Raw genomic sequence first — 15,687 nt, 5'->3', positions numbered from 1 at the left:
GGCAATTTCATTTCCATTAAAAGTAACATGAATCCTTTCAACTTTCACTAGCATGTTGAACCTCCCACCCATGCTTAGTTCTAGGCCAAATTTTCTTCTCACCCTCTCCCAAGATTTCAGTTACTAACTAAAAATTCTATCTCCCAAATGTGTACCTCCAGCCCATTCATCTGCTTTGAGTATCAGACTCAGTCCCACATTAAATCTCTGCTTGGATGTAGATGGTACCCAAAATTCAGTGTATTTAACTAAACCTGGCAGTGCCATCTGAATGAAGTTACCAGCATCCGTCCAGTTCCATGATACTTCCATCTCCTTCATTCTCTATGTCTAGTCCACCACTAAGTCATGCTGATTTTCTTGGTTAAAAATCCTTTAAATCCACACACTTCCTCCCCTTGTCCATAGCCACCACTCTAGTCTTGATCACCATGATCTCTTGTGTGGGTGACTGGAGTAGGCCACCTCTCCCTGGTGCCCCTTCTTCCCCTCTGGCTCATCTCCAGTTCTCTTTTTCAAAATGCAAATCTGATCAGGTCACCCCCTTTACATAAGACCATTTAGCAAGCTTCATTGCTCATAGACAAAAATCCAGAATCTTCAGCATGGCCTCCAAGACCTGCATGCCTCCCTTGACTGTATATATTCCTGCCGAAGAGCCTGGAATAATCTTCACCTGATTTCATACGGTTAACTTCTGGCTGCTTTCTAGACCTTACCCCAAGATAAACTTCCACAGGAATGCATCCCTTAGCCCCTTAAACTGCCGTAGTACAGTGTACCTCTCCTTCATAGCACTTACCACAATGTGCAGCTGTGCATTTAGTTGTATGATTACTGATCATTGTCTATCCCCACAGGACTGTAGGTCCACAAGAGTAAGGACCATGTCTGTTTGCTCATTAGTGTATTCCTAGCAGGAGAGCTGGCAGGAGCTTTGTTCTGAAGGATTTCCCAAGCCAAGTTAAGCTATTTGGAACTCATCTTAAAGACAATGGAAAGCTTCTGATGGATTTTAAGCAGGGGAGCAATGTGATTAGATGTACACTTTGGATGAAGTGTAGAGAAATCCAGACAAATACTGCTGAAAGAGAAATGAGGCAGTCACAGAAATGGCGGGTCCTTGCCATTCTTTCTCTATTTTCCTATCCCTCCTTTCTAAATCCAGTGAGGCACATTACCCATAGAACTTCTCAGATGCTTGATCATCATCTAGTCATGTGAATATTGGTTGAGTTCCTCAGTATATGCTTGACACTAAGAATAATAAAATGGTTCTGGCCCAGATGTGTATCCCTAACCCACATCTCCCATTCTGATGGGAAAGACTGTCCAATAAGTAGAGAGTATAATCCAGTGTGGAAAATGCTGCAATGGGAGTTTGAATGGAGTTCTCGAATGCAGAGGAGTTTATAACTAAAACAGTTCCCTGGGGCCAGAAAATGCCTCACAGAGGAGATGGCATGGGAACTAGAATGAAGTAGGTAGGAATGGTGGATTGTGTCAAGTAGAGACAAACGAGGGGGCATTGTAAGTGGCTGGAAGAGCACGTGCAAACGCCCAGAACTGTGAAAGGGCACAGCATTTGGGGGAATGGCTTTAGCTCTGCAATTTCACAGCTGTAGAGAGAATGTGTGGGGATGGGGATGGGCAAGGTGGTAGGAGATGGCAAAAGACAGGTACATGGGGGCCATATTGTACAGGGCCTTAATTCAGGAGTATGAGTATCATCCTGTGAGTTGCCAGAAATCATGGAACCACTCCTAAAATCTCTGGATTAAAAATCAATTCATGGGCGCCTGGGTGGCTCAGTTGGTTAAGCGACTGCCTTCAGCTCAGGTCATGATCCCAGGGTCCTGGGATCGAGTCCCGTATCGGGCTCCCTGCTCTGCGGGGAGCCTGCTTCTCCCTCTCCCACTCCCCCTGCTTGTGTTCCCTCTCTCGCTGTGTCTCTCTCTGTCAAATAAATAAATAAAATCTTAAAAATAAATAAATAAACAAATAAATAAATAAATAAATAAATAAATAAATAAAAACCAATTCATGAGGAAGCACTTCATATGAAGGGTCTAATGGTTTATTAGGAAAACAGTGCCTGAGCCAGTAAGAGTAATTATGTCCTGAACCCAAGAAACATAAGAATGATTATGTTCCTGAGAGGTAAACTGGGATCTGGGCCTTTGAAGGAAGAGAGGGACATGGTTCTAGCAAGCTTACCAGGGCCTGCACCTAGGAGACTGAGTAGTGAGCCAGGCCACACACTCTTGCCTGCTCTGCCATGCCAAGTGTCTGGGTTTGTGTTTTGCAGTTCCATGGAGAATGGGAGGCCGCCGGATCCTGCAGACTGGGCCGTGATGGATGTTGTCAACTATTTTCGAACAGCAGGATTCGAGGAGCAAGCTAGTGCTTTTCAGGAGCAGGTAAGTCTGTCTAGAGAAACCCATGATGAACAGTTACCTCTTCCTCACAGTGGGCAGAGGGAGTGAGGAGGAAGAGGACTGGAGAGCAGGGAGGGATCTGTGAGGCTCTGCATGTCCTCCACATCAAACACCGATCATACCAGAGCACTGAAGAGGGTGGGAAAGGAGAGAAGAAAAGTGACGAGCTAATGACTCCTTCCTGAGAGAGGGGAACCCATGCCCTGAGACACAGTGACAGCTGCAGGAAGGAGGGCTAACGCTCAGTTACACCTGCGTCTTCTGAAAGATGGGACAGCCCTACCCTCACCACAGACACACTGGAAAGCAGAAACCAAGAAGAAAGGGAAGTGAGGGGCAGATCTGACTAGAGACATGCAGCACCATCCACTACTGGCCCAGCACCAACCGAGCTAGGAAGCCCCCTCCAATTTGCGTTCCAGGTGCTTAGAAACGTAGAGTGGAAAGAATACAGATTTAGAGTCAAATCCTGGTTCTTCTAACTCTGTGTGACCCTGGGCAAGTTACTGTCTCTCTCTGAGTCTTGCTTTCACATCCACAACATGAGGCTATCAATGCCCAACTCAATAGGGTGGTGGTGTGAGGATTAAGGAACTTTGTCTGTACAGTGCCTAGGGTAGGTCTTGGCACAGTGTTGATGCCCCTCAAAGTGTTAATTCCCTTCCCTCAGGTCCAGGGTTGGTATTGAAAGGAGGGAGTAGGGGGTCCCTCTCCATTGTTGGGGTGATTCCTGACTTCCATTTTTTAGGCTGGGCCAGCTCTGTAAGGATGGTGCCCAAGGGGCTTTAACCATGAGGAAGCACATTGAGGAGGCATGTTGTGGTCCACACCAGACCAGCTCTGTAGGGAAACAGAGATCCTATCTCCCTATCAGTGAAGGCTGCAGTTTTCTAAGCATTACATTTACTTTTCCAGTATTGTCATATAATTGATAGAATTATAAATTGAAGAATGTGTCTGGCTGCTTCTTCCATATCCATTTAGCTCTTATGCTCTTAAGCTGGGTTTGGCTAGGGAAACTTTATATATATATATATATATATATATAAATCTCCTCCAATATTTTCTTCAAACCTGATATCTCTCTCTCTCTCTCCTCCCCCCCAATATATATATACACACATATATAGTTGTTGCTGTTGTTAATTTGGAAAATTTGCTGAAATAGCAGCTTAAATCACTTCACACCCACCAGAATAGCTAAAATTAGAAAGATTGATAAATTTAAATGTTCATGAAGATGTAGAACAAACACATTCTCCTGTATTGTTAGTGGGGATGTAAAATACTCATACATCTACCCCATGATCCAGCAGTTTCATTCCTGAGTATTTACCCAAGGGAAATGGAAACATATGTCCGTAAAAGATCTGTTCAAAATTATTCTTAGTGGCTTTATTCATAATAGTCTAAAACTGGAAGCCTAAGTGTCCACCACTGGGAAAATGTGGTATAGTCACACAGTGGAATATACCCAGTAATACAAAGGAACAAACTAGTAATGTGTAAAGAAGTTTGGATGAATCTCAAAGTATCATATTGAGTAAGAGAACCCTTACACAGGAGTTCTTATTGAACTGTTCCTATCTTGGTCTGTTCAGGCTGCTATAACAAAAATACTATAAACTGGGTGGCTTATGAGCAACAAACATTTATTTCTCACAGTTTCAGAGGCTGCGGATTCCAAGACTAACAAGGCTGCAGACTGGGTGTTTGGTGAGGGCCTGCCTCCTAGACAGCTGTATTTTTGCTGTGTCCTCACATGGAGGAAGGGATGAGAGAGCTGGGGCTCCTTTTGTAAGGGCACTAATCCGTATAATCACCTCCTAAGGGCCCTACCTCCTAACACCATTACCAATTACCTCTAATACCCCCTGGAGATTACGTTTCAACATACGAATTTTGGGGAGACACAAACATTCAGACCATAGCAATTTCATCTAGATGAAGGTTGAGAACAGGAAAATGCATCATTGGTAGCAAGAAGTAAAACAGTGGTTGCCTCTGGATAGGTGGGAGTGGAGAATGGCTGGAAAGTGGCATGAAGGAACATTGTGTGTCTTGATGAGGGTTTGGGCTACATGTATCTGCTTCCAGTAGATGCACTGAGATGCACAGGCATATACAGATGTTACAGGTCTGTGTGCTACATAGCCTCTACATTTTACCTCAAAAGAAAAGGAATTATAAAAAAACATTAAGCAATTAGTAGTATGCAAACTGAAGTGTTTAGGGGAATACACTGATTTATATAACTTACTTTGAAATGCATCAAAATATGGATTGACAATTGGATAGAGGAAGGAGTAGAGGGATAAACATGTGATAAAGCAGTATAGAAAATGTTAATTGTAGAGTCTAGGGTGGTGGTCATGTGGGTGTTCACTATATGTTCTTAAAACTTCATGTTTGAAAATTTTTATAATAAAATCGGGGGGGGGAATCGCTCAGGTTGAAAGGTGAAGGCCTACCAGCTGGAACATATTTTATTTTAGTTTTTAATAGAGTAATATCCATTTGTGTCATTACAGTTGAATAACTCTCTTCTAAAATTAAATTTAAATAATATTGTAAAAGGTTAACCAAAGAAAGGACTCAGCTAAAAGGTCTCTTGGCCCAATTCCCAGCTGCCCAAAAGCGTTTTTCAGATTGGACTTTTACTCAGACTCCTCTGAGGCCGATGTCCCAGACTCGGGGGGAGGGGTTGTCCTTTGGGCCTTCCAGATTCTGTGCAGGACCTGAGAATGGAGCTGGCCAGCTCTGAGCTTGGCCCAGGAGCAGGCCCTTTCTCCCAGGGATGACATCACTCTGGCAAGGCATTAGTGGGAAGCAAAAGGAACAGACTCTCCCAAAGCAATTCATTCAGAAGTCCTTCAAGCAGGCAAAGGGCATCATCTTGCTACTGTGCTGAGCCCAACTCAGGAGCCTGAGAAATGAATTCCCAGGGCACTGGAGTTTTGCAAGCATGGTCTAGAAGCTCAAGCTCCTTCATTCTCATGGAAGGGCAGTTAGGTGGAAGAAAGAGTCTGCCTTAAATTATTCCCTGGAAGTGATCCAAATCTTCTTCTGCCATGTAATTCTCATCATCTTTCCTCTTCTCTTTAAAGGAGGTAGAGGGAGGGCAAGGAGGGAACCACTAGTCAGGCTTAGCCTGGTAAGATAAGTAGCTGCTGTGATTTCCATGAGGACTGAGAATCAGGATCCTTTACCAGGTTACCCTGCCTCTTCTGTCATCATGCCTCAGAAAGCTTTATGTTTCACCTTCAAGGGTCTTCCTGTCAGTGAACCTCAAGTTCACCCTAGATGGGAAGACCGCCACCCCCAGCCCAAACTGACCCTTTGGAACATGACCCTTCCAGGCACATCTTCTAGGTCACGACAGCGGAGAAACAATAAGGACTACGTGTTGAAATCTCCTTGGGGAAAGCTTTGCCCTGCCATTGGACAGAAACAGCACAGAGCTGGAAACTACCCTCCCACGACCTTGGAAAAGGGCAGGTCCAGAAAGGACAGTACCATTGCCAGTGATGTGGGGAGCTTAGTGTCATGGCCAACAGTGGTGGACTGAATGTTTGTGCCCCTCCAAATTCCCAAATTCGTATGCTGAAACCCTAACTCCCGATATGATGACATTATGTGGTGGGCCTTGGGAGATAATCAGATTTAGATGAGGTCATGAATGTGGAGCCCTCGTGATGGGAGTAATATCCTGAAGAGAAGAGACCAGAGAGCTTGCTCTGTCTTTCTCTGTCGTGTGAGGATGCAGCGAGAGGATAGCCACCTGCCAGCCAGGAAGAGGGCTTTACCAAGAACCTGACCATGCTCGCACTGTGAGCTTGGACTTCCAGCCTCCAGAACTGTGATCAGAACTTAGAGCTGACTAAAACAGTGGCGTTGATGCTGGACATGTCTACCCTCAGCTGGGCTGACTTTGAGGAGAATATCCGCCTTCATGGTATGGTCTCACAGTACGATCCTGGATATTCTGTTGCTGTAGCAACCAGACACAGAGGTGGCTTTCTAGTATACCTCCCTGGAAGATATCCGGCCATTGAGTGAGGTTTGTCCAAAGGGCCAGAACGGCATCCCATGTTTCTTTGGTATGAAGCATCTGGTGAAGCTGGTGATCTTTGCATTACCTCCTTTTCTCTGAGCAGGCACACTGCCACATGACAATGATTTCTATTAAATTTCCTTCTGGTGTAATGATCTCTATCAAGTTTTCTTCTGGAAAACCTCTTTTGAGCCTACTGTGCGAGCCACAACTGTAAGCCAAAAGAATTGTCAAAAGGGAGGTTCTAACTAAGCCCCTGCCCGGACCCTTGCGCCAGCCCCCATGACCCAGTGTCAGTAGTATGTGTATTTCAAGTTGTTTTACTGTTCTGGCCAGTTGCCTTTAAGACCAATGCTATCCCTCTTCCTTGGTTCACTGACCTCATTAACATAGTGCTCCAGAGGGTTCACTGGCCAGTAGGAGCAGGAGCCAGTGGGAGTCCTTCCTAGAGGAGGCAGTAATGATGACTCTGTCAGTACTCTTTCCCATGGACACTGTAGGGTGATGGCTGTTTTCCCAAGTGTCTTCTGGCAGGCAGATCTCTCATGCTGTGGTGAGTCCTAGTTTCTTTTCTCCTGATTGACACTGGTCACTGGAGGATCCTGAAGAGTTTGCCTTTCTAGAACTCAGATTTCTATAACATGAATGTTGATTTAAACAGACAGAATATTGCTCAGGCTGTTGCTTTAATAGTCAAGTGTTAGCTTAAACCTGGCCTTCATGAAGTATGCTTTCAATGCACAGCACAGAGCACAAAACTACCTGAGATGTTGTATATACACAGTTGAATTTTGGTGACTAGATGATAAAAAATTGACACTTGCCCATACATATGGGTTGCCTGGTTTTCAAGAGTCAAAGGTACTTCAGGAATTTTACTTTCCTAAGAGCATTAGTTTTTAAGAGAACCTTTTGACTAACTTCATTCCAAAGCATCTCCACCTTCTTCACAGAACATTTAGGACAAGGTTTACTGTGTCAGCCTCTGAAGGCTAAATGAGCACCATTCTCTGGTGGAAAGCCATTTCTATTGACAGTGCTTTTAGTTGCCAGTTAAGGAATGCTGGCGGTCCAGGACAGCACCATCACCACTCAGACTGGACCCTAATGCAGGTCCCAGATAGCTCTGCCCCTCATAATGTAGTCACTTCACTTCCATGTCTTCATCTGTCTGACTCGCGTACTCAGATTGTACATGACGAAGATGGAAGGCAGCGATCTGCCATTCAGTCAGTGTCATATAATTCATATTGTTCGGATTCCTCAAACTTACAAGTAAGTAACATCAGTGATTCTGTTTCTGGAACAATTTGTATCACTGAGGTAATTTTTTTCTCGGAGTAATATGACAACATAGTATACAATTCATGGTGACAAATTAATTTTACTCTATTATCTCCTCACTTTCCCAAACCACATGTATAAGAGCAGTATTTTACTCTGAAATACCCAACTGGTTGTTTAAGCCATTCATTTAAAATGCAAAGATTGACATTTTTTTCAGATGACTATTTGCTAACTTTCTGAAGCTACTGACTAAACAAATGTGAGTAAAAATTCTCACTGCTACAAATTGCCAATAACACTACTTCCAAAAGGAGTAGTAAAGTGGGAAGGCCAATCAGGGCAACTCTGAGCCTAGTGGCCCAAGTCATCGCCAGAGATTTCAACTGTAGTGATTTTGGTAGATATTTTCTTTTTTTTTTTTAAGATTTTATTTATTTATTTGAGAGAGAGCGAACATGAGCTGGGAGAGGGACAGTGGGAGAAGGAGAAGCAGACTCCCCACTGAGCAGGGAGCCCCATATGGGGCTCAGTCCCAGGACCCTGAGATCATAACCGACTGAGCCACCCAGGCACCCCTGTGGTGGATATTTCTACTTAGACCCAGTACAAATCCAGGTTTTGGGAGGTCTAAACCTTTTACAATTTTAAGAGCCCTTCTTGGGGAAAGAAATTCAAAAATATGAATACAGAATTACTGAGGCAAAAGTTAAGCTTCATTAGCTTCATGGTAAATTCAGCTCAGAATGAGACCAGTTAAAACCCCACAAACTGGGGGGCACCTGGGTGGCTCAGTTGTTAAGCATCTGCCTTCAGCTCAGGTCATGATCCCAGGACCCTCATCAGGCTCCCTGCTCAGTGGGAAGCCTGCTTCTCCCCTCCCACTCCCCTGCTTGTGTTCCCTCTCTCACTGTGTCTCTCTCTGTCAAATAAATAAATAAAATCTTTTTTAAAAAACCCACAAATTGGAAGTAACTCTTATTACTTTATCAGCATTTTAAAGTACCAACTACTGTAAATATTTAAGGTGCTTTGACACATGATATTTCTTAACAGTTGAAGGCTTCTGAAATGCTTAAAATATTTTATAACATAATCAATAGGGGAAGTGGAAACTCAAACTCTGCTGATGCATCCTTCCAGTCTATAAATATTTAGGAAGTAGTTAAAAAATAGATGGATGAGGGTGCCTGGGTGGCTCAGTTGGTTAAGCAACTGCCTTCGGCTCAGGTCATGATCCTGGAGTCCCAGGATTGAGTCCCGCATTGGGCTCCCTGCTCAGCAGGGAGTCTGCTTCTCCCTCTGACCCTCCCCCCTCTCATGTGCTCTCTCTCTCTCTCTCAAATAAATAAATAAAATCTTAAAAAAAAATAGATGGATGATGCTAACAATAAGAAAATAGCCAAGAGAATTGAAAGCAAAACTGATAAGGAAAGGACCTTTTGAGTTTTTGATTGAAACAGAGTAGATTTTTATAAGCCAAAAATCCCAAATGGTTGTTTAAGTCATTTATTTGAGATGAGACCAGTTGTAAGACATTATCACCTAGCCAGATACATACATGGTGCTTCTTTGGCTTATTCACTCATTCAAGTGTTTCAATAGTTGTTGTAGCTTTTTCTAACACTTGTTAAAATAAATATAAAACTATTGAAGTAAATAATACTCATTATTACAAGTATTGTTTTACTTTAACAAAACCACCTGAAACCACTGTAGGTTTGGGAACCATTTGAAGGAAGCACAGAATTCCTGGCAGGTGAAGATCAAGTACAAAGGCATGAGAAAACATGGTTTATCTTGAGAATTCCAAGCGCCTTGGAGTAAGAGGTGTGGAGCAGGGAACGTCAAGGGATAAGACTGAAAGATAAACAGGGGTCCAGAATACAGATAGTCTGGTTTGCCTGGCAGAAGAGAGACTTCACCTGAAAGGTCCTGGGAAACTGTGGAAGGATAGTAAGTGGGAAGTGAGTGCCAGGATGAGATTTGTGGTTTTGAAAGATCAATCTAGTGGCAATGTGGAGAGTGGATTGGAGGACAAGGAGATGGAAGGTGGGAACGCTGCTGCAATAATTCTACTGGGCAAAGGAAAAGATGGATTAGAAAATCTGGGGAAGATGGCCAGAAGAATTTAGTGGATCACTGGCAGTGGAGGTTGAAGATTTGTCCCATCTCTGTTCTCCGCCATAACCCAAGACCAAGTTCACTGCCCACAAGTGGGAAAGGGAGGGGCTTGGATGACTGCCAAGTTTCCAGATTGGGTGGTTGTAAATTAGTGCCATTAACTAGGATGTTTGTGGGAGGTAAGTTGTAAAAGGGATATAATGAGCACAGTTTGGGGTACATTAAATTTGAAAGCCTATGGTACATTCAGGTGTATATATCTAGCAGACAGTTTGGGGGAAGAGTGAGACCTAGAGACCTAGAGACCTAGAGGTCATCAACAGTCATAGGAGAGATGACAATGAGAGGCATTTAGAAGGGGGTGAGAAAAAGGCCAAGGTCAGCACCCTGGGGAATACCAAGGTTTTAATTGTTTGGAGAAGAAAGGCAACTAGCAAAAGCAACTGAGAAAGAACCCTCAGGGAGGTGGGGAAAGAACCAGTAATGAGAGGTTGTACAGAAACCAATGAAGGAGCAAGTTTTAAGAAAAATGCAATGATCGACAAGGTCAAATACCTCAAAAAGGTGAAGCCCCCGTGGGGTCTGTGAATGACGGTGGAGTTTCAGTGGAGTTGGGGAAGGGAGAAGGTGGGTGACTGTTTGGGAAGTGGAGGACCCTTTCCTCCAAGTTGAGGAGTGAGTTGGGAGGCAGGCAAGTGAAGGGAGAACCAGTAGCTGGAGGGTCATGAAGGCATGAGGGTTCTTTTCTAAGAGAGGAGACACTCAAACTTATTTACATGCAGGAAAGTAGCCAAAAGAATTAGGTTAAAATTGAATGAAATTGAGGACAGTTAAATAAAGCAAACTCCTTGAGGATAAGGAAAAGGATGAGATCAAAGAGTATGGAAGGGCAAGGACATGGAGAAATTGGAAACCTCATGCATTGCTGGTTGGGAATATAAAAGGGTACAGCCACTGTAGGAAAGTTTAGTGGTTCTTCAAAATGTTAAGCATAGAATTACCATATGGCTCAACAATTCCCCACAAAGAATTGAAAAGAGGGACTCAAATAGATACTTGTACCCAAATGTTCATCGCAGCATTATTCACAATTACCAAAAGATGGAAACAATCCAAGTGTCTATGAACAGATGAATGGATAAACAAAATATAGTATATACATATGATGGAATATTACTCAGCCATAAAAAGGAATGAAGTTCTGACACATGCTATGTGGATAAACCTTGAAAACACTATACTAAGTGAAGTTAACCACTTAAATATTGTATGATCCATTTATATGAGATATATAAGATAGGCAATTCATAGAGACACAAAGTAGATTAGAGGTTATCAAGGGCTGGGGGCAGAGGGAGTTACTGCATAATAGATAATAATTTCTGTTTGGGGTGATGGAAGAGTTTAAAAAATAGATGGTAGCAATGATTTCACAATGTTGTGAATACAATTAATGCCACTAACTTGTACACTTAAAAATAGTGAACTAAAATGGCCTGCTTCATGTTATACATATTTTACCATAATAAAATGTAATGTCGGCCATAATATACATGATTCAGTTCATTCAGTTTGGTCCATAAAATATTCAACTCTTTCATTCTTTTGTTTTAAAAAAAAAAATATGAAGGGATTAATTCCGAACAAGACAGGGATATCTTTCTCTATCCTTCCTATTCTTCCTCTATCCTTCCTGTGCTTTGGGGGCATAGGTGAGCATGTGTACAGACCTAGCTAAGATTGCCCTTGTCCCCAGGGACATTAAGGGAGTTCCTGACAGCCTCTATTTCCTTTGCTAAACAAGAGGCAAGCTCCTGTGCTTGGAGTGGACAGGATGGGGGGAGGTTTAATAAGGAACTAGAGGAGAGCAGTGAAGGTTAAGAGTGGCCATCAAGGGGAATGGGAGAGGGAACTGACCAGGATACATAGAACTGCTAAGGAATTTTCCTGACCCAGCTGAGACTGGCACACGGCTCCTGGGTAGTGTTTCATCTTCACAGCTTGTTTGTTTTCCATAGTTGCACCAGGCATAGGAATCAGAGAAGGTGGATTGCTATTCTGCTCCTGGATGGGGTGTTTGTGGCGTGGGCATAGCGGATGACTAATGGCCTAAGAGGGCAATCTGAGAGGGCATATAAAAGAATGGTTCCCAGGGCCAACCAAGGGATGCAGACTTGATACAAATGAGGAGTCTGGCCCTGGAGAAAGTGAAATTGAAATGTGAAAGTGGGTGTAATGAGAATGAGGAGCAAGAGATAGGATAGGATTTTGGACTTTAAGTGTTGCAGAGGTAGGACTCTGCTGGTTGATGATATTACTGAAGGTGGAGTTGTGGAAATGGTGTACTGGAGTAGACTAACTGCTGTCACAAGTAGATGAAAAGATGTATAATGGCTTAATTATAGTAGAAGTTTATTTCTTATTCATGTAAATAGTCCATGGTGGTCTTGGGAGTGTTCTCCTTCACTATAATTCAAGAACCCAAAGTGATGGAGGCTCTGTCATCTTCAGTCAGATCAAGATCATCCAGATATTGACATCCAGTTGGCACAAATAAAGAGCAGGGAGGAGCACACGTAGGTGGTCTTATGGGCCGGGTGCACACAGGAGGAGGCACACATCATCTCTTCATATGACATTGGCCAGAACGTGGTCACACGCCCATGCCAAATTGCAAGGAAGTCTGAGAAATGTGTAACTGTGGGTCCTGGAAAAAAGAGCAGCCAGCAGCCCTGGTTACACTTGAGCCTCAAAGTCATTTTTTTAAAACATCTGATGTTGTGATGCTGCTACTTAGTTTTGTTCCTAAGTCCCGAGATAAGTTTCAGAAAGACTAACTTTATAAAGATAGCTGAAGTGAAGAAGCCTAATCTGACCATACATGGGAAGCCTTCACTTCTAATTCTGTTCCTTGTATTTATTCTGGTGGGTTTTTTTTTTTTTTTTTTTAAATCTAGGCAGACATCTCTGTAACCCAGTTTCCTCATTTGATGAAGTAAGTTTCATTCTTTTTCCTTCATCAGAAATGTGTACAAGATTTTTTTGGTAATAGAGCCCCTTTATCACCCACTTTATGCCAGCAGCAAATATTAAATAACAGGGAAATATGCATTAAGTCACTGAAGGCATTAGCCCTCACAAGGAGCCCAAATGGATTTTGTGTCAGATTAAAGGGCAAGACCCATTTTGCTCTGACTGTTACTTTAACAAATGAGGTAAAGACTTCTTTTTGAGCCACACAGATGGTTTTTTTCTGTAAACAAGCTGCTCAGTGTTGGTTTTTTAAACTAGGTGAAGTCTTCCTAATATGTATATTGTCCACCTCTGATTTTCCACCAATAGGAATGCAAGGCAAGCATAGCATCAGCTGAGAGTCATTGGCTGATAATGTTGAGCTCATAGTCACTCCCCCCAACATTGAGCTGTCGGGGGCTGGGGGTGGGCAGGGTAGGGGGTGGGAATTGTAGAGGACACCAAAGAGGAATTTCCTCTCCAGAAGAGTTTGTTCCAACAACTATATGATAAGATTCAAAGGGTCTTGGTGTAGACTGGAGTAGTTCACGATCTTACTTTCCAAAAGTACATGGAAGTTCTTCTGAAAACAAACTCTTTGTCTTGGTAAGGAGAGGTCCTTTAAAGAAACATGGTGAATTACTACAAAGTACTAAGGGTGCCTCAAAACATGTCCCCCTCTGATATTAAGAAGGCTTACCACCAGTTAGCTCTTCAGGTACATCCAGACAAGAACCCAGAAAACAGGAGGCAGCTGAGGAGAAATTCAAACAAGTAGCAGAAGCCTATGAGGTCTTGTCTGATGTCGAGAAACGCAACAACTATGACAAGTCCAAAGAGAACCACATCAAAATGGAAAATACAGGTGACTGCAGAGATAAAAACTGCTTGAAAGAGGCACCACGGTTTGAGAGGCCACACTGTGGGTTTCAAAATGTCTTTGAAGACAAAGACTTCTTCTCAGGAGATTATTTTTCCATTGGTCATGTGGGTAAGGCCAGGAGATTTCGCTCCTCCTTCTTTGATGTGATCACCATATTGGACACAGGATTTTCCACATTTGTATCCCTGGGCTCCAGACCAAATCCCCCTTCCTCTGGAACATTTGTACCCTTTGTAAGCAGTGGAATGGGAAACTTCAGACTGGTCTCCACTTGTAGCCAGATAGTGAATGGCAAGAGAGTTGTTACAAAGAAAGTTCTAGAAAACGTGAGAGGGAAGACTGAAGTGGAAAAAGACAACCTATTTCGTCAAATTCGTCCACGTCTTCGGTAAGGAGTCTGTGCTTTGTTCTTTCATGGGGAGACTTTCCTATAAGGCTGGTAAGTCTGATGCATATCAAAGACAGAATTGGAATCTGAGAGTGTGTTGAACTAGAATGGACAGAAGTCAGCTTAGTCCAAACCTCTCGTTTCACAGAGGAAACAAATAATGGGCCAGATAATGGCTTCCACCCCATCTTCTGGTTCTAACTGAGCCTTCTTCTCCTCTGCACAATATTTGGGACAGTGGAGGCTACCACCACAAATATGGCCTTCTGGGTTAGTTGCAGGGCCCTATCATCAGAAAGCCCATTGACTTCTCTTTGACTTTTTCCCTGTCCTTCCTTGCTATTAACCAGTTTCCTCTTTCTTGATGGCCACTCTTTTTCTCTTCCTAACCTCTTTCTCTTTTCTCTTCCCACCTCATCTTTCTTCCCATACATTTCCAATGGACCATATCACAATTAGGCTCAGTTGAAAGATCTACCAAGGTGTAGATTAGCATTTGTAGAGAGAAAGAGTGAAAAGTAAATGGGTTAAGATTTTTTTATATATACTTTTTTTTAAATAGCTAGCATTTATTGAGTACTTGGTAGATATCAGGCATTCTACTTCACCTGTGTTTATCTCAATAATTCTTTCAGCAGTGAAATACAGTAGCTACTTTTCCTCCATCATATAGATAAGGAAATGAGGCTTAGAGAGATTAAGTAACTTGCCTAGTCCCCACCTAATAAGCAATAAAATAATGTCTTACTCTAAAACACATGTTTATCTACTGAGCTATGACATCTAAGGATCCCACTCATTTATTTTTACATCTAGGGTCTTGCCTTCATTGGAAATTTACACCTATCATCTCTAAACCTTACTTCCATGCATGAGTACTTGCTGGAACTTATTAAGTAGGCAAAGATTTTTTGCATAAATATTATTGTTCAACGAGTACTTGGTTACTCTTACATGAAAACAGAAGCCATGTACAAAGTTTCACTGAAACTGACAAATGATTATCCCTTAACACAGGGATGTAAACAGGATCCCAAGATGTGAACTATCTTTTTGTTTTGGCTTTCATCATGATGTACATGCAAAATCATGGGATTTTTTTAATGTTTATTTAACTGGATCTGGTCACCCTCCAACTCCTTCATTTATGCTAATAAACAGACTGGGGTACAGAGGAGTGGCTGCTTGTGGAAAATTACTGATGGAGTCTGCATCAGAAACTCTGTCTTCCGGTTCCCAATCTCATGCTCATTCTAGTACACCATGCTGACTGGCAAAATTTGGATTTAATTTGCATCTCAGTCTTTTATAGAAGTTATGTAACAAATGATTCGCTTCCTTAATCAAGGAACTTTTCTGTGTTTGCAATTTTTATGAGACAAATTTTTGATGTAGTCTTTGAGCTTTTTTAATCTCACCAAATCTTCTGAACTTGAACAGGAATACGCCTACATCCCTCTGGCAAAGGGTGGCATTCAGGCAGGGACACACTTCCAGAAAGGAA

General features: G+C 42.6%; 1 protein-coding gene across 1 annotated transcript in view; it reads left to right on the top strand.

Moving 5' to 3' along the window:
* Positions 1-15,687, top strand: part of SAMD13 (sterile alpha motif domain containing 13) — a 39,456-nt gene that overhangs the window by 20,655 nt on the left and 3,114 nt on the right. Inside the window, exon 3 of the mRNA XM_035018160.1 lies at positions 2,309-2,420. Within this exon, the coding sequence (XP_034874051.1) occupies positions 2,309-2,420 (112 nt within the window). The remainder of the gene's footprint in view (positions 1-2,308; positions 2,421-15,687) is intronic.

Source organism: Mirounga leonina, unplaced genomic scaffold (genome assembly GCF_011800145.1).
Source record: "Mirounga leonina isolate KUSES-001 unplaced genomic scaffold, KU_Mleo_1.0 Mir_173, whole genome shotgun sequence".
NCBI classification, from domain to species: Eukaryota; Metazoa; Chordata; class Mammalia; order Carnivora; family Phocidae; genus Mirounga; species Mirounga leonina.
The sequence above is the reverse complement of the archived record's forward strand: the minus strand, read 5'-3'. Positions and strand labels throughout refer to the sequence as shown.